This window comes from Halictus rubicundus, chromosome 3 (assembly GCF_050948215.1).
Source record: "Halictus rubicundus isolate RS-2024b chromosome 3, iyHalRubi1_principal, whole genome shotgun sequence".
Lineage (NCBI taxonomy): Eukaryota > Metazoa > Arthropoda > Insecta > Hymenoptera > Halictidae > Halictus > Halictus rubicundus.
The window spans coordinates 15,280,779-15,301,195 of record NC_135151.1 but is presented as its reverse complement, the minus strand read 5'-3'; the positions used below and the strand labels follow the sequence as shown (position 1 = coordinate 15,301,195).

At 42.6% G+C, this 20,417-nt stretch overlaps 1 protein-coding gene across 1 annotated transcript in view; it reads left to right on the top strand.

The window, feature by feature from the left end:
* The first annotated feature begins 293 nt into the window (after window positions 1-293).
* Window positions 294-20,417, top strand: part of LOC143352752 (putative receptor-type tyrosine-protein phosphatase mosPTP-1) — a 432,250-nt gene continuing 412,126 nt past the window's right edge. The window contains exon 1 of the mRNA XM_076785534.1: window positions 294-564. Coding sequence (XP_076641649.1) covers window positions 294-564 — 271 coding nt within the window. The remainder of the gene's footprint in view (window positions 565-20,417) is intronic.

The window sequence follows — 20,417 nt, the reverse complement described above, 5'->3', positions numbered from 1 at the left end:
GAGACAGGACACGGTGTAACGTGGCGATCGTAAGAGGATCGTTGAACCAACCGGAAAACCGTGGAGCTCGTTTTATCTGGCCCCCGGAGCGGAATGGTCCTGACGCAGGCAGATCGTGCGGATTCTCCGTGTCCACGGACGAGAGCTCGCTCTCCGGTTCTTTTTTTTTTTTTCTCTCTCTCTCTTCTTTTTTATCTCCGCGATAACGGTCGCCACGTGACGAATGGAAACGGGCAGCACGCGGTGCGCGTTTCTCACTCCGACTTTTGTTTCCAGATCCCACCGTGATCGAGATGGTGGTCGACGCCGGCAAGAACGTCACGTTGTCTTGTCCCGGGGTGACGAAGGGCTCGATGATATCGATGCTCGAATGGCAGGCGAACGGCAAACGCGTACTCGAGTGGAGCAACAGCGCCACCACCATGTGGGACCAACGGAGCAGAGTCTCCTCGGCCAGCAATTATGCGCTGAGCTTTCATCCGGTCAGCAAGGAGGATACTGGAGATTACGGCTGCTTCGTGAACAACCGGAAACCGGCGCAGACCATCAAGCTCCTCGTCCAAGGTATGTAATCTTCGACCCCCCTTCGATTTTATGGTGCCCGGACCAAGTTATGTCTCGATGCACGTGACAACTTCGATTGTCAGTTCAATAAATGCCAGTATCGTGTACAGGTGATATTGCTTGCCACCTTGTTGCTGGAGTCGAACGTTGTTAAATTCCCTTATTTTTAAATGCAAAATGATTCCAGAAACAATTTTCTGCATCCATAGATCCTTCGCTTAGTACCTCAATACCAAACTTGTGTAAAAGAAAAAGTTGTTTGTCACCGGAAACTTTAGCAGGTTCCTGCATTAAGCTGATGAACATATTAACCATTAGCACTCGAATGGTGACTGTAAGGCACCACTAAGAATGCTGTATCATTATTAAAAATATTTTTTACATTATTATATTTGTTTGTATCTAATAAGTTACTAGACACTTCAGAAGTACAAAATGATTCCAGAAACAATTTGCTGCATCCATAGATTCTTCGCTTAGTACCTCAATACCAAACTTGTGTAAAAGAAAAAGTTGTTTGTCACCGGAAACTTTAGCAGGTTCCTGCATTAAGCTGATGAACATATTAACCATTAGCACTCGAATGACTGTGAGGCACCACTAAAAATTGCTGTATCGTTATTAAAAATATTTTTTACATTATTATATTTGTTTGTATCTAATAAGTTACTAGACACTTCAGAAGTACAAAATGATTCCAGAAACAATTTGCTGCATCCATAGATCCTTCGCTTAGTACCTCAATACCACACTTGTGTAAAAGAAAAAGTTGTTTATCACCAGAAACTTTAGCAGGTTCCTGCATTAAGCTGATGAACATATTAACCATTAGCACTCGAATGACTGTGAGGCACCACTAAAAATTGCTGTATCGTTATTAAAAATATTTTTTACATTATTATATTTGTTTGTATCTAATAAGTTACTAGACACTTCAGAAGTACAAAATGATTCCAGAAACAATTTGCTGCATCCATAGATCCTTCGCTTAGTACCTCAATACCAAACTTGTGTAAAAGAAAAAGTTGTTTATCACCGGAAACTTTAGCAAGTTCCTGCATTAAGCGGAAGAAGATATTAGCCCTTAGCACTCGAATGGTGACTGTGAGGCACCACTAAAAATTGCTGTATCGTTATTAAAAATATTTTTTACATTATTATATTTGTTTGTATCTAGTAAGTTACTAGACACTTCAGTATTGTACGAGTGAATTGCACCGTTTTCGTAGGTATAACATGAAAAAAATATATAGAAGGGAGATATTCTAGGTCGGAAGAAATGTCTGGTTTTTGAGTTAAAATAGCTTCGAGTGCGAAGGGTTAACATCAACTGCAAGATAATAAATAAATAGCTTAATACTTTCATACAAACAATGCATTACAAGTAATGCGTACCTCTTCAATATTCTAACAAAAATATATCTAATCTATTTCGTGGAATAAGTTGTAAAACATAAGTATGTTAATTGGTAGAAAGAGATAAAGAAAGCAGACATTGCAGAAAAATATAATAATTCGAATAAAGTGTACAGCCAGCAGTGATTAAATATAATGCATACTTGTTTACCTTTCACCTCTTTCTCGTCTGTACATTCGCCTATTATCCTTTTCCAGATACCGTAAAATATTTATTTTCACTCTAATTGCGGTACAATTATGCATATTTGTTTATACCATGAAGGTACGAACGGACCACGATCTGTTAAATTAAAGTGTAAAGCGAAACTGGATTAAGTATCACTTGAAAGTTTCTGGTGGTGCTACTTTTACGAGAGCATAACAACTGGACGTAAACAATGATTCCCGCTTGTCGAGTAGCATAATTACAACGAAAGGTCCGCGATTCCTCGGGACCGGGACTGTCACGTAACGTCACTTGCCCCATGAGACGACCGGAGCGATTCAAATGGAAATTACGGATAATTGGTCGAATTGGTGCGATAAAATAATCACGTAAAAATAATGACGGCCAATATGGACGTACCTTGTGATTTCTCGACGGGGTTGTCGGGCCGACATCGCGGCTGAATTAAAAATTAATCCCGCCCCAGTTGGCACGGCTCCAACTGGCTAAAGAGGTTAGATGTATTTGCGTTTCAAACTTGACGATCCATAACTCTTTCAACGAACGCGAAACGGCGGCGGTGTATTCGTTACACATTGATGGCGCCATAATTAAATCTAAATTAATTATTGAGCGGCAAAAATGTTCTACATATTTTATGGTTCCGGCTGAGCTCATCGGGTCCATCGACCGACGTGAAACCGCTCTCGGAAATATATTACACTGAAGCTGCTATTATGTGCTGGTACATTTTAGCGCAAGCTCGAATTTTTATCATATTTTAAATTTACTTGCCAAGGATATGAAAATTTGTTGGATTTTTATTTGGATTTAATGACCATTTTTACGCGGTGTGACGTTTCCCGTCGTTTATGAAATTGTTACATGTGTTTTTAACGGATATTTTTAATGTACCGTGTAAGTGAAGTTCTACGAAATATTGAAATGCGTCAACAGACCCGTCATTTAGTCTGGCACTATACAATGTACGAGACAATAATTTTAATAAGTAGACTGCGGATATTTCGCGTTCGTAATAAAAATGGCTGCATGAAATGTGAAACTGCGAAGACATTAGAAGAATTTAAAAATATTTAAAAATTATTAAAATTACTAGAAGAAGAAATAGATTTTTATTTAACTTCTGTTTCTTAGAATTGATTTAGGAACCTGTTCCTTTGGAAAGGAAATTGTGGGTCCTTTCTTTCGAAATAAAAGTGTTACGTGATAAATTAGGAGCTAAGAGTTTTGTAGAGCTGTGCGTTAGGAGGAAAAATGATGTGACTCGCGGGATTATGTATGACGTATTGAGGCCTGATTATGCAGGCGATTGGCAGGAGCACGCGAAGAATGTTCCCCGTCTTATTATTTTAAATAGGGCCCCGAAGAGTGCTCGCACAACTAACGAAGGTAATTTTCGAGTCTCCCTGAAGCGTATGGCAGCTGAGCTGTTAGCAACTTCGATCCCTGGCCGCTTCGGCGATATTGGATAAACTTGCGATCCGCGAGGGGCTAAATTTCGCCCTGCCTAATGCCGAAGTAGTTTACGTCGGTCGCACGATGGTCAAGCGTCGACGTTTCAAGTTTCCCGATCGAGTCATTGACGTTCGACAACTGTGCGCCTATTCGCTTCAATCTAGATCCACACGCATAATCGTGCAACTTTGCGTTACTACGCGACACATAATCCATCACCGAGTACCATGTAAACCGGAACAACTTTCTAAAAGTTGCACCAAATTAGTTTTTTATTTTTGAAAAACTGGAAGAATCAGTTCACCAGATTACAAGATAATTTTTTGGGTTTACAAATTTGACAAGAAAATTTTTATTTTGCAGTTTAAGATCTTGAACGCGAAAAATAGAATGTTTAGAAAATTGTATTTCCGGTGTTATGGCAGGTGTTGCGTTGAGCCGCGAGAAATTGATGAAAAATTCTATACCTGTGATAACTTCTCTCCACTATGCACACTTCGAAATTCGCACGCGCACCCCGATTCTACCTCGATGTCAGTCAAACTGTCAGAAATTTTGGATATGCTGTTTAAACAATGCGCTGTTATTAAATTTTTGCCCACTGGAAACGCTCCTCTCATAAACAGTTTATTGCTACATATAAAACATGGACTGCCACTCCGAAATGTTTGATCACTCCTGGTAACTGTACAAAGACAAAATCTACATGAATATTTGAAGCGAAATACGACAGACGCTGCGACGCTTTTGTGTTTATTATATAAACATTGTTCAATGGGTGAGCACATTGTCCGTCACTTTGTTTCTTTAACCACTCTTCGCATAGCGTTTTCCTATAGCGTAAGCAACAAAACAATAAAGTAGACACTGTATGTCAATGTCACTGTAATGTCAATTCGTTAAATCGTTTTATTAGCATTTTGCCTTGGTCTTTCATTTTCAGGAGAGATCTTCCGGAAGTAAATTATTTATTTTTACTACCGTACCGATTTGTTGAAAGGATATTTGCGGAAACTTTCTTCAAGACGTCGTTGAAAAACTTGTCGAACTTGGATAGAATCATATAGAAAAACATTACAGTGTTTCCTCGATATATGTCAACAACACGGGTCTTGCCAGCGACATGTATCGTCCAGGACTATTCTCTGATCCAAGCTGAAGGTCGTATCCGACTCGTATTATGTTTACTCTCGAGCTTCGTCGCCCCTGGCGGGGTATGTCCCGCGGTAGTGGGGACAGTTCTGCGACTTTTATCAGCCAGGTATTTGCGACACATATCGAGAAAAAATTGTATATAAAAAGTAATTGCACCGAGTTGCAAAGGTGTCCGGTGCATTTCTCCTTCGCGAAACTTCGACATCTTTCGTTCGTTTAGTTTTCAATCGGAGGCGAAACTCCGAAGTTCTTTCTCGTCCGAGGCAACACGGCCGCAAGCGTGTCAATCGTAACCGTATGCAACGGACTTGGCCGATCGATTTCCATTATAACTACTCGATGAGAAATGTTCAAAACGACAAAGATCATCTCGGGCCCGCCTTAAAGCAACCGCGCAACTTCCCACAAGGATACGAGGTTTTCTCGTCGGTCGGCTCTCGGTCCTCCGGTGGCGGAGACGTTGAAGTTCGGGATGCGTTTCTTCTGTTCGTCGTTCGCTGTTAAAAATGAAGCAAACTTTTTCCGGTGCACTTACATTGCTTTCAGCCGGCCACCGGAGTGCAACGGAGACCGAGGACCGCAGGGAATTTGTTGCAAGTTGCGAGCATCGGCTGTGTTCCCTGCTTTGTGCCACCGCGACGAAACTAGAACTCCCTCTAATCGTACGCCTTTTCGAGGAACCGGCGGACAACACATTCTCAGCAGGGATCCAGGTACGCTCGCAAGAGCGTCGTTCACCTTGAATAATTAATATTTCGTAAATATGGCGATTGGATTCTCCACGGATATTAACTCTAATTCGAAAGCAAAATTTGTGGACGGTCACCGGGTCACCTTCAATATCCTGGAAAATATAAGAAACCAAAATGTATCTATTTAATCGAACATTCCTTCAAGAGTTGTTAAACAATAAGAGTAATTATGCTGGGGATCGCATAGCCTGTGTGAGTAATGTTAAAAACTAGTTTCCAGACGAGCAGCTTTAAAGTTGGAAATAATTGTCCTGTATCCTATGTTTTACAACACGCATAGCTTATGAACCAGTGAATTCCTCGCTTTAAAACTTCGTTTTTTCGCATTTTCTCGTCGAAATGTACAGGATTGTGTAGTGAAAAGTTAAAAATTTCTGGGTTGCCAAGGTGAAGTTTAACCTTTTCAAATATTTCCTACGGATAGGGCTTCTGAAATCAATTATAAAAGAAATCGATCGATCGAAGCTTCAATATGGCAGTACCTCCTTGGTCCACTCGATCTTCGAGACAAATAAATTATCTCGCGAGGAACGGACAGTGTGAAAGGTTACCGTCCCGGTGCTCGTTGTTCCCATGTTTGAGCGGAAGAAAAATTAGCCGATCCATTTCATCGAAGCCATGCGTAATGGCCGTTCCGCTCGTCCATTCGGCAAGCTTCCGCAATTTGTGTTCATCGAACCGGCTCACCATAAAAGTTGCGCGAGTTTGTACTAGCTGGCGAACTTCGAACTTCGAGCTGCGAATGAGAGATAGAGAGAAAGAGAGAGAGAGAGAAAGAGAGGGAGAGAGTGAGAGAAAAGAGAAGAGAAAGCGACAGCAGCTGGAAAGGGATCGGCCCTTGGTAACTAGCTCGTTGTCCCTTGGTGCTCTAATGCTTTACTTTACAGCCGAGTTTCTCTGTTCCCTCTCGCCGGGCTTTTGTTTGTTCTAAGTATTTACGGCTGATTTGAATTCGTCACGTGCAACCCGCCGCGTCAAAAGCTAACTTTTCCGAGCGTCCCATAGGCGCCAGAATCCTGGGAGTTCTCGTTAAAACTTCACCCCCGTAACTTGCCCCGAACTTCTGCTCTCTCCTCTCCCTCTGACTCCATGCTATATTCGTCTTTCTCTCTCGTTCTTTTCGCTTTTCTATCTGGTGGTACGCGCGCGTGTGTGTGTGTGCGCGACAGAGCAAGCGAGCACATTAATGCTTGCCAAAGGAAGAAAGAGACAGAGAGGAACCGAACCCCCTATCGCGTTGTGTCGCCGGTCATTTGCATTCAATGCACGATCCGCGACTCAATTTGAATAAGAAGTTTCCCGCGGCTGAAACGAACTGCTTCCTAAAAATAAATTTAATATTTTCTCCGGGATTCGTTCTATCGGTCGAATGCGAGTAACAAACGACGGTTTCGTGGACGATTAGGAACGGCTGAGTCCGTGGAAACGGAAAACTTCGGCCAATCGATTCACTTCAAACGTCTTTCATCCCTAATCCGTTTTACCGAACGGTTTCTACCTATATTTCGCCTGGCCCAACGCCATGGGAAATGTTTGTTATGCATTTGCGGGGGTGACCTAACTTTCAGTTACCCTGATACTTTATTTTACATCACCATTTCGCGTTTTCTTCAGATTTAACGTTGTGTCACGCGATCTGTTGGTTAATCGTGTCTGGATCAACCCCCCGCACTGTATAATATCGAGTCAGGCTCGAGACGATGATTTCGTGCAGAATTCACTGAATACTTATGTCATTAATTTCTTTTAAACCGAAATAATATTCTATTTTCTTTTTGTCGACATAATATTCTATTTTCTTTTCGTCTTTTTTCTCGATATATGTCAACAACATGAGTCTTGCCAGCGTCATGTATCATCCAGGAGACATACCTGAGTCGTGTTATGTTTACACTCCTCGGCGTCCTCCTGCGGGATAGTGGGGATAATTCCGCGACGTTTATCATCCAGGCCTTGGCGACATATATCGAGATATCACTGTATAGAGGTTGTAATAAATACAAATTTTCATATAAAGTTTACTACTTTGAATGAATTATGAGAGATTGTCAATATTTTTAACAGTTTGGAAGATTTTTCTAAGCAAATTAGGGAGCTTGAGTCTATACTGAACAGCTGCAGTTTCATTGCAAAATATCGTTATTGAACTGCGGATTTTCATGAGAAATAAAAATGACCTCTTTCTGTTGTAAGTCGCAAGAGAAAAGTTAGAAACAGTCAAGTTTGAAAATGGATTCTCTTTATCGATATTGTTTTTACGCTAAGAAGAAACAAGTAATATCATTTCTTGAGGTTTGGAGAATAAATTATTCAGCGGAACGGTATAAAAAGTGCTGAAAGTATTATAGAATTCTGACGATTTGAATCAAAAGGAAACTCTGTAATGGTCCGCAGGGATTAAAAATAATTTTCATATTTCGGGTCAATGGATTTGTACGGTTAACCGATAATCGCGAATGAGGAAGGTCTACACGGTTCCATTGAAAGAAAATACGGATAGCTTCCCTTTGTTAGTAACGATTTCGTCTGGAACAAGAAAACTTAACGATATTCCTTTGAAGCCTACATGTGAAAATCTGTTGAAAATACTACTGAAAATTTCTCTTGCACAAGCATTTCGCACTTGACTGAAACGCGAGCGCCTGTTTTGTTTGATAAAGCGAACTGGAAAAAGTTTATTCTACAAACTTGGCACAGTTTCTCATGTGGAAACACTAATCCCACTTGCAATAATAATTGCACGCCTTTTTCAAACATTTCAATGGAACATTTAAAATGGTTAACATTTTCTAGAAGAGTGCAAATGCATCTGCGCAATGAGTGGCAAAATGGTAGAAGTACAGAAATTAATTTGCTAGGATCCATTTTTCGTAACAAATACCTACTATAGCAAACTAAAGCATAGTATAGCATACTAAAAATTGTATCACATGTTTAACCCTGTTCGAGCTTTTTTCCCATAATTACCGTTTAAGAGTGGCATGTATTAAAATTCCAAATTACTACGCACACTATTATTTTTCTAATATTATGCTTTTATTGACATATTTGGCTACTGCATCGTTTCCCTTTAATGCACGTTTATACTATGTTCGTTTATCATCATTACCAAGCATACCAAAAAAAGGGAAGTGACTGTCACGAGTTCCATTCGAATGTGGTACGATACGCTGGCAGTGTGTCGCGGCTTCTCAGAAAAACAATCGACGCTTATGGCCCACATTCTGCTTGAAGACCGTACTAGCACATGCTGCGTCGGAAGGGTTAATCGCGCAGTGCTTCCCACACTTCAAAGGTGAGGGTGTCGAGGGGATTCATGGCAGTGGTTCGTGTTCGCGCGGTCCTAGTTCCGAACGGCGAGACTCGGGCCGTTTCTTAGATTGTGTATTCCGTGTGGCGTGTGATAACGTCTAGGAATTCCGGTCACGTAGTGTTTCAGCGGTAACCAATATCCGCGTTACATCAACCATTAAAATGAATATTTCTCGAGTATATGGCGAGGGTAAGATTTCGCTTCGCGCGGAGTACGCTATTCACCGGGAGCCGACTCATGGACCCGTGTCTCCGCCCGAAGTCCGCGAGCGGATTTTTACACGCGACACGGATTTCCGTTCGATCTCCCTATCTTCGGAATCCTGACGAGTAAATCCGACGATTTCGCGCGCAGGTTTTTTTCCCCGAAAGATCCTCTAATCACGGCCGAGCGATTAACGCGCGCTGAACGGATCTCTCTCTCTCCCTCTCTCCCTCTCTCTCTCTCTCTCTCTCTCTCTCTCTCTCTCTCTCTCTCTCAGTCGTTCCGCCTCGGATAACCCGGTTCGATTAGTAGGACAATCATTTGGAAGGTGCCGACGAGGAATCAGAACTTTGAAGCGACGCAGAACGGAACGGGTCTCCCCTGTGATTCTTCAAGCAGATTCCCGCGGAATTAAATCAAACCCGTCGGAGCGTGATCACGGTAGGCAGAGGGGATTTCTCTGCTTTGACATTTCTTCGCGCGTAATGTGTTTCTTTTGCCTGATTTTGTAACTCCATCGTCATTCGGTCGCTCGGTGTACAAGGAACGCGTGATAATGAGGTCTTTGTCCAAGGAGGGTCGGTGCACGGAAAACCACACCGAGCGGAAACGAGTGCAACTTTCTTGTGCACCGTACAAAAGAAAGCAGTATTTTGGCCGATCAATCTTACTTGTTTCTCAGCTTCGCTGCTGAAATGTTTTACCTACTGCGACGGTACGTACCACCTTTATGAAATACCAAAAGAATTTAGCAGAAGAGAGTCACGAACGCTCTGAATATCGTGTACTATGATTTAGAACAGCACAGTGTATGAAATTAAATCTCTTTATCAAATTAACGAGTTAATGAGTCAGCGAGTTAATAATTTGCTTTAACGTCTTTTTAACTGGAACATGCAATTTTCTAATAACTGACAAAAAGTGTGGGCTCCCCAAGGAAACAATAATATTACACCATATTAAAATATTATTTGAATTCGAAGATGTGGAAATAACAACAAAAGATTTTCCTCGACGTAAAATCATTTGCAAACGCTAAACAAATGATATTTCCGTATGTTCTGTCCACGCTGTCCGATTTCGTGGCCACAGTTGTGGCGGCCACTAAACTATTCATCCACTTGCTAAGAGAACCGAATATCCCGATAACTTCAGTTGTTTACACAACCAGGCGCTGCCGATACTTTCCAATGTTCATCGAAAAGGTCCAATCTAACTTCCAGCCAGCAAGAAGTTCCCGTTCATAAATACTGAAACAATGATAACACCGTGCTATTTTCGTTCCTGATCGATCCCGACCGATGCAACCCTTCCACGGCCAGCAAAAACGCAAACACCACGCGCAACCGACAACGGGAACCAGCAGTTTGGTTGCGGTTGTTGATCCTCCCGATTCGTTCCTCTCAAAAATTAACCGCGAGAAATGCCGTTCGCGCCAAACAGAAGAAACGGGAGCGAAGAAAACACAAACAAATGTACGCTGTGCCGGAGTCACTCGTGACCCGTAGCGGTGGGGGTAAGCTCGAGCGACCGAGGAACGTGAGAGGGTTAAATACAGTCATTTCTCTATATATGTCGCCCAGGCCTGGATGATAAACGTCGCGGAATTATCCCCACTACCGCGGGGTAGACCCGCGAAGCTTGGGAGGCCACGGACGCGGAGGAGTGTAAACATAACACAGCTCCGGGTTGTCGACATATATCGAGAGTTCACTGTATAGCCTTCATGACACATATTCCATTTTATTTTTGCGTACGCAATAAATTCCATTCTCCAAATCATTGAAACTGTTGATGCTATAAAATATGCTCACCGATCACTGCTAGTCGTAACTGAGTACAATTAGTCGATTTAGGATTCTGGAAAAACGTCCAGAATATACCATAAAGACATGACAAAGTCATTTTCCAGCATGGCAGTGCCAGACCACACATTGCACACCATTGCCCAACAGAATTGCCATATATTCCGGTGAAAGTAACATGGACGTTCGCAGGAGTACTTCAGTTGCTATGAAGAAATCAAAAAGTGGATTTCACTTATCACGTGAAAAGTGGGAGAAGGTTACGGCTAACGATAGAAAATACAATAAAATATTCCCTGGTTTTCTACTCAAACAAAGGACTTCTGTTTGCCAAGAGAACCGCAGAAACTTGTTCAAGCACCTAATATTTCCCCCCGTTCCTCCCGGCTTTTATTTCTTCGACGAGCGCCCTCATCGACGGCAAACATAACTACGTTTTCCAGTGAAATGATTCGAAATCGGTCGGACGTGGTCTCGCAGCAGGAGCGCGGCGGCGGAAAAGAAAGGAAGTCCGATTGAATATGGAAGGGGTCTCGTACGTCAGGGCCTCGTTAATCTTCAAAGGGCCACGCGAACGTGGTCCTACGTCGGAATTGAATAAATGTTTTCGCCTTTTGTCGATGCTCCGGGAGAGACAGACGCACGCCCCTCGAGTTGTTGACGAGCAACCTCCGAGCAACGAGGGTTGAAATCCGATTTCGTTTCTCTTCTTAAAGCGGACAATAGCGGTCCCGACGAGTCCACCACGGGGCTTTGAAGTTTACTAAGTTTTGCCCGAACGAAAATCTGTAACATCTATACCGGCTTAAGTGGGGTCTGAAATTCGATTACAGCAGACGGCCGGGAAAATGCAAGATCGTTTATCCACGCAGGGATATGCAGTCTGTGGAAAAATGTCGCACGCTTTTTTTGAGATGTGCGCAAACGGAATAGTCAAACTATATCTATTAATGAGTCCAAGGTTATTTGAAGGTCATAGTGTACCACATAATTGAACTCGCCTTGACATCAGCTACAACACTGTGAAGTTAAACGTGTATGGTGCTATTTAAAAATCATCGGTGACCTTCAAAAGACCTTGAAAACGACTACGATCGGAACAGTTTTTTATATCACCATATTCCTCCCCCTTAACCAGTTAACTGTGTTTGACGAGTATACTCGTAATGAAGAAATGGCAATATTTTGTGGCATGACGAGTATGCTCGTCAAAACAGCTGTAATTCAAACAGCGGTTAATTTTTGCGACGCAACTTAGGTACACATTTTTCAAAGATGTCGCAACAGCTAACTGGTTAATGTGTCAAAATTGACACGAGGAACGCACGAGATTTAAGAAGATATTTCAATGAGAATTTCCTCTATACAGGGTGATCCACGCAATTGTTTTAAGTCATAACTCCGTTATTATTGCATTGACGAAAAAATGATAAAGGAGAAAGATAAATGGTTCGAAGAGCACTACATCTGTAGGCCTTTAAATTTTGTTTAGATGCAGCAGTGCATGTGCAATTAACAATTGCATCATTTCTTTAAATAGAAATGCATATTTTCTTTGCACAGATCGATTCTTCCGTTCATTCTACGTAAAAAATGATTAGGGTACCATGGCAAAAAAATTATTAGATCTCGAGATATTTTCAAAAAATGTCTTTATTGAAGAAGATGCTCAAACGCTTCTCCATTACATTCTAAACATTTCTGATAACGTAAGAAACGTTACGACACGTTTTACGTGTTAGTAAAATACATTTTCTTGTATTTAGTGAAATACAGCTACACTTTTTCAAAATCTTAGTTTTCGTACTCGAGTTACGATACGTGAATTGCTACTGAATGATGAAATGCTTACTCGTACAAATCGGTTTCTGTTATGATAACAATGTCGAAAGGGCGTTTACGTTTACAACATAGTCATGAAGTGTTTCAGTATCTCCTTTGATAAAGACATTTTTTGAAAATATCTCGAGATCTAATAATTTTTTTGCCATGGTACCCTAATCATTTATTACGTAGAATGAACGGAAGAATCGATATGTGCAAACAAAAATATGCATTTCTATTTAAAGAAATGATGCAATTGTTAATTGCACATGCACTGCTGCATCTAAACAAAATTTAAAGGCCTACAGATGTAGTGCTCTTCGAACCATTTATCTTTCTCCTTTATCATTTTTTCGTAAATGCAATAATAACGGAGTAATGACTTAAAACAATTGCGTGGATCACCCTGTATATGTCGCCAAGGCCTGTGTGACAAACGTCGCGGAATTATCCCCACTACCGCGGGGTATACCCGATGAGGGGCCGCGAAGCTCGAGGGGCCTCGGACGCCGAGGAGTGTAAACATAACACGGCAAGACCCGCGTTGTTGACAAATATCGAGAATGCACGACATAGTTGAAAACCGTGATCTCTAATTCCGAGAACAGGTCCACGGAGCGCTTTTAAATGCCAAGTTCGAACGGAACCGGTAAAAGGACAACGCGGGGGTAAAAAATTCTTGGACTTTGCGAGTGTCACCGAAGCACCGTCACGTATAACCGTGGGTGGAACTCGGCTGAAAGTGGCACGCCTGTTCTCTTCCGTATTTATCGCTTTTTACGGCCCCGCGTACGCGCGACCCGATTCGATGCACTTTGTTTCTACGTTTACGACTCCCAACAGTGGCAGCAACGATGTACGACAATGGGAGAAAAACGGGCCTCGGACAAGGAGCATCGTCGGTCGCGTACCATGTATCCTCGCGGTTTGAAATTCGACCTCTCACACCATCCCTCGCTCTTTCCCTCTCTCTTTCCTTCTCTTTTCCATCCACTGCCCTCCGACGGCTCTCTGTACGCCGTTTTACCCATGTGCTCTCTCTCTCTCTCTCTCTCTCTCTCTCTCTCTCTCTCTCTCTCTGCCGGTCTCCGGTCTCTCGTTGCGCTTTTTTTCCGAGCTGCACGCCGCGACGATGAGAATTCCATTAAATCAACCGAAACGACGGTATCGATGCGCGGTGCTCGTAAATCACGCCCGCCCGAGAATCGCCCTCGTGATTGAGAGTGTGATAAAGGAGCGAGGCATCGGCGGAATATCGAATTTGACGGTCGAAAACGTCACCGTAATGAAGTTATCGAGGGGTTCCTCGGCTCTCGGCTGAAACGATCTATTTTTCCCATCGACCCGGTCCCCGACAAAAAAAAAAAAAAAATACAACGAATGACTTTTGCTTATTTTCAAGGTCCCTTCCGTTCATTGCCTGCCCAAGCGCTCGGCGTGCGATTCGTGTAGAAAAGAGGTACCGTGAAAGGGCCAATTCCTTTCAACTCGTAACAACATTAACGATGTTTTAACAGGTTGAGTGCCATACAAATGCTCATAGACTGCGGGCCATTAGGCAAAACAAAGGTGTTCAATATCGACTGCAAGAAGCTGGAACCAAATAAAAATTGTGTTCCTTCTTTGATGAGTTCAGTGAGCTGAAAACTGTATTTCGATAAACTGAAATGCTTTTAATCTCCCTGGTGTTTTGAATTTTCAGTTTTGCCATGAATATATAAAATTCGCCGTCTACTGATGAAGGTCACAGGAAATCAGAACAATTTATTCAATGTTACAAGAATAGAAGAATTGTTTTCTTAGCTTGTTTTCACACTTTGTAGATCCTAATAATATTTTGTTTACTCAACCCTCCACTGCATTTTCATTAACGAATATTGTTCTTTCTTTTAATCGCAAAACATTACTACAAACAAAGGAATTTATTCAAGCTATTAACACGTTGACTGCCACGTCACCCATATGTGGGTGTCGGAATTATTTGTCCAAGTTTTAAAATGAATTTTTGCGTTAATATATTCATTGTAAATATATTCATTCAAAGTTGGAGGACTACTCAATATCATACATTTAATTTTTTTTATATAACTTACTTTGATTTTATGGAATTTTTGAGATTTCTAGTTGGGCAGTCAAAGTGTTAAGCAGTTTCAAGAAGTTAAATAAACAACTATTTTAGTCATGGGTCTCGCAGACCCAACCCGTGCACCAGATGGTTAATAGATTGCAGTGAAAATTGATTTTGCATGAATTGACAATTTCACATTGGAACAATCAATTTTTAAATGAATACCTGGCCACGCCGAATTCTTATGTATTTTTGTATGAAGTATGGGTGTCCCCCTAGAAAGCGCTGAAAAATTCCGAATGGAATTTCATTTTCGGGAAAATGGAATTTGCAAATGCATTGAGAGCGCGCGCCATTCAATGGGGATTGGCCGACGTGTCTGTTAATGGTTTTCCACTTCTACTTCTTGTACCTGCGAATGCACGGAAACCTGACGAATTTTCGAATTTTATTATCACGAAAACAAATCCTGGATTAATCATTTTCATTCGAAATGTTATCTTCGATGGTTTCATAATTTTTAATGCTCTCCGCATTAACGACATTTAACTAACCATGCAATTTCATACGTGGCTATTTCGTGAAAAATTGATCTATTGTCTGCCAAGTTTCCGTCGATCAATTTTAAACAATAATAATTTGTATTCAGAAGACACGGAAAGTGTGCACGGCTTACTACATTATTGATAAACAGTTTCAACTTTCTCTCGACCTCGAAGTCTCGAAAGCTGTGGCCGTCTATCGACCTTGTCGTGACATCGACGGTCGATATCGTCTGTGTCATCGGCGATATTTGTTTAAAAGGTAAGAAAACCTTCGAACAGTTTACTAAGGAGGGCGCAGAGGCGGTATCGGTTGATGCCCCAACAATGTCGATCGGTGGCTCTCGCTTTCGAGACCTCTAACCTACTAATGCTGAACAGAAATGCTGCTCTACAAGCGTGTTACCTCGTCACGTCACCATCTTTTTTGTCAGCGGTGAACCAAAGGAACAAACGAGATCATCCGACCCTCGACAGCTATCTTCTCTTCGCATCGGTTCTTAGCTGACGAAAGTATTCGAACACCCTTTGGATCAAAATAACTTTTCTAAAATTCGACCGAACAGCTTTGAATTATTGATTTATTACAAGTCGCGCGGAAAAGATTTCGAGAAAATTGCAATTGGCAAGAATTACATGGAAAAATAAAAGAGGCACTTTTCGAAACTGTTTTATTCGAGCCCGTAATGAAAATTTAAAATATGCTTCTTTTAGATGTATGTTACTTGCACACATGCTGAAAATTTCATCGACATCCATCGACGTTCAATCGAGCTGTAAGCGGTTAAAAGTGATGAAAATTACAGCTTTTCACGACTTGTGGTCTACAAAAGCTATTTTTTGAATTTTCAATATGGACCCACACAAAAGATTTGTGAAAAACAACTTTTAGCATTTCCCTGTAATTTTTCCAAAAAATTTAATTTTGCACCTCGTGTAGTAAAATTAATCGCTGTAACTTCTCAAAAAAAAAAAAATCTAAAAGCCCTTTTAAGAGTATCGGAATATTCTTTCAGCCGGCTGTATCTCGTCATTTGCAATTCTTCACCCCCAACCAATGCGCGTTCCGCGTTCAGGTTCGATCTACAGTCAAAAAAATTGCAGGATCACCCGAGGGAAAGCGATTGTCGCAGCGGGGGGAGTGGGGAGGGAGGGGCGGGAGGGGGAGTTAAGATAGGTGACAGTGGAGATTGATACAAACAATACCGGAGGCCGGTTCGGCATGCAAAGGTGGTCGTTATCCGGGGAATAATCGTGGCTCGTTAGGGGTTGCCGAGATTTCGCGGCGCTTCTTTCCCCTTGCCCGGTCGCCCCCTCCCTTCGTCCTTTGTTTTCAGCCGTCTGTCTCTATTACTCTCGTCGCCGCGCTCCTTGCATATTCCGTCATGCATATGAATGAAATGATTTCGCCGCGAGAGTTGAAGAAAAACCGGAGGAACCGGCTCTCGCTGTTAAACGACTCCGCGCTTATTCATGGCGCGGGACGGCGAATACCGGATTCTGATGCAGTAAACCGCCGCGCCGTGCGCCGGTATGATAATTCCGGCCCCGTGTCCGCCGCTTTGCTTCGCGCATTCGCGACAAGATTCCGGGAAGGATGGATATCCGCGAGTGTTCCGGATCTATCTTCGCCGTCTCTCTTCCGCGGAAACGGTTCGACGATCGTTCGTGACGTTCGCGCCCCTCTCGCCAATGCGTCAAAGTCGTCGGGCGATTTCGTGGACCGTTTAACGAGCGGGTGGGAGGATTAAATGCGTTGAAGAGAAAGAAAGAGAGACAGAGAGAGAGAGAGAGAGAGAGAGAGAGAGAGAGAGAATGAATGCAACTCTAGATTCTGGTTGCCCCGCGATTCCTGAACGTTCATGCAAATTCTTTTTTACATGAGCACGGCGACATTTAATCCTCCGTTCTCGGAGGACAACCGTGGAGCACCGCTCGAGGTTGCTGTGCTGTGCTTATGAAAGAATTTTTGCATTCAATTTGTTTGTTACACTGCGGATCTTTATGCGAAACAAAATTTTTTTACCTGAATCGCAGCGAACTGAAGTGAAATAGATATTTCTTTTTCTTATTATGTTCAGCAGATTGAAAATGACATGTTGAAATTTTTCTAATGTTTTTGCTGCTTAAAATCACGCCTACTAATTCTTGTGATAAATGCATAAAATCTGCAGTCTAGTAATAATACATTGCGGTACTACGATTTCTCGGCCACCCTGTATGTCACGAAAAGGACACAAGTTTACCAGACGTGAAAGCAAACACTAAACCTACTACGATACAACGGCCGGCTCTAAATGTTACAATTATCGAAATTACAAAAGGACGTTATTATAGAAAATAATCGAATCAACTCTACTACCGAAGTACAGTGAATTCTCGATATATGTCAACAACGCGGGTCTTGCCAGCGTCGTGTATCGTGCAGGAGGCATACCCGAGTCTCTCGAGCTTCGTAGTCCCTCACGGGGTACACGGTAGTGGGGATAATTCCGCGACGTTTATCACCCACTCCTCGGCGACATATATAGAGAAATCACTGTACCTGTTGCAAACTAAAACCGTACAGAATCTAAATAAATTCAGTGTTTTATAAGGCATCACACGTCAGTCACTTTTCAGGTTCGGTAGATTCACTGAAGTAACAAATACAAATAGACGGTAAACAACGTTAATCTGACCGTGAAGCGACACGTTATAATCAAAATTGAGCCGTAAGATCGATCACACGGGTTCTCATTTGCAATGTAGAGGTCCGTCCGCGTGTACTGGAGCGAAACGTGAGACCTCGTTTGCAGACGTTGCTCTAAGGATCGTATATCGATACGGTAACGCGAAGAGAAGGATTCCGTGTCTACGCTAATAGGATCAAACAGTAGCCGAAGGGTCAGGTGGTGGATAGATGCCAGTTTGCAGATGCTTCCCGGTCGGATCCCGTTTGAGAACCGCGGCGACGTGATTAGGAGAGTAAGCAAAGAAATCGCGTTCGGGGATGTATGTACCTCGGGACCGTGTGTCCCCAGAAAGGAGGGCGGGAATCTGATCGGTGTAAACGGAAGAACGAAAAGATGGGATGGATTCTGCGAGTCGGTCTCGAAGAGGAGTGCAGTTGCGGTCTACAGAGAAAGGAGAAACTTTTGGTGGAGGCAGCGACGACAGGACGCGGACGCCATGACGAGAAAGAGAGATTGCATCCTTCCGCGTCGAGGCAAATAAAATGTCTCTTTGTATCCCGGCAGAGAAGGCTTTTCTGGCGGCCCACCCGAGGCCCCCGACCCTTCTCCTCGCCGCTCGCTTCTTTCCTCTTCGTCATCGCGTCGTCTTTGCGACCGTCGACCAATCGAGTTGCACTTGACACGCTTCCGTGGCCCGTTAGGACGGAAATTGCACGGTGACTCTGTAATGAAAACGATCGGCTTAGGCGATCGAGCTAATGACGTGCGCGCCGTATGCGTGTGTAAGCTGTTTGGATTATCATTGACTTCATCTACTGTCGCCCGTTAACGAGACTTTAATCGTCGCGTGAACGACGGCTAAGCAGCAGCTGCGTGCCGCAAAACGCGTCCCGGTATTCCCCGTTCTATTTTTGTCGTTCATTCCTCCGATCGATCGAAGCTTTCAGCACTGGAGATCGGGGAACACGCCCGATAAAGGTTCTTCTGTTTTCGGAGCCAACGTTCCCCGCTCCTCCGCGAGGAACGTCTTAGCGCACGTAAATTGTTTCGCTATATTTGGACGAGAGGATCTGGGTTAGGTGACTCTAGGCGACTAGTCTGAAATGAGTCAAGGTGGAAGTGGCTCTCGGTACCGACGCAAATAAAATTTCTCTTCCTCAAGATCACTCTGCCGCTTGTTCACCGAGCGTTATTGTCGCAAGTAGAGTCGGCTTACCTTTACTCGTCTCCCCTTTTGCAGAGATTCCTTGTTCCGGAAGCGAATAACTAATTTCTCGACTGCGAAGCTTTGTATCAACTATTGCTTTCAGTCTATGTTTCGATAAATCGACTGGCATTTATTACGTTTTTCCGGCCACGAAGTAACCTTTTCTACACAGCAACGCTAAAGAAGTTACACTTAGAAGTCACACTTAGAAGTGTGTCAAAACGACATTAGTCTCAAAATAAATAAATAAAATGGTGTAAATAGTTCTCTTCATCTTCAGATAAGTTACAATAAATGTTTTAAGAGGCGTATACAGTATTTCTTCCATTTCTGACCTTGTTTGACCTTGAATGTCAATGTGTCGTATAAAATTGAATTCATTTTGGCATATATCCCTCTTCAATTCGTTTTAGAATAGATATGATATAAAAAAGTACATAGAATCCCATTTGAAAAATTGAAGGTCACCATCTTATCTAAAAAAGTAATGCCGACAAAGAAACTTACAGATACCATTACACTGATTGCATAAAACAGCCGGCATATGTTACCGTGAACACCCTGTATATAAATTGGATAAGAAGCTGTAGGAATTTCTTCAAAGTGACGTAATTTTGCAAAGTATTGCGAAGTCGCCTGGCAACTGTGTCAGAAATGACCCGGTACGGGTGTGTTAAAATAAATTTACAGCTGCAGAAACTTTAACATTCTAATATATTTCATTTCAAAATTGAATACGAATTCTGTAGCTAAGAGGTGAATAGTTGATTGATAGAAAATAGTTGTTCATTCTTACAAAGGAAAGTTCGTAGTCGGCGAATGACTGTTGAAACGTTTAAAGGGATTTTCAGTTTCGATGTTGATCTCGGCAGAAGTCAGGTCGATCTTGATTATCCAGCTCCGAGGCTTCGAGGAGATTAAACTCTAAAAGTTGATCGCATCTGGTCAGCGCGGAATCGGTTCATTCTTCGCAGTCGAAGATCATCTTTGCCGGTATCATTCTCACGGGACGATAAAGCAAGCGCAGGCTCGCATCGCGGCAGTTCGCAATCGTAGCACAAATCTCGCGGCCGCAGGATCGCGGCTATCGAATTTCGATAATTCGGCGCCACGCAAGCATTTCCGGCCGCAGGCCGTAAAGATCGCAAGAGCTACTTGTAAATTTTCTCATGTAGATTCGGCGCGCCGCGCGTGTAGGCACGCCCTCGCATCCAAGATACGCTTCTCGAGATCTGTGCATTAATACTGGAAGCATCGAACACTCGAGG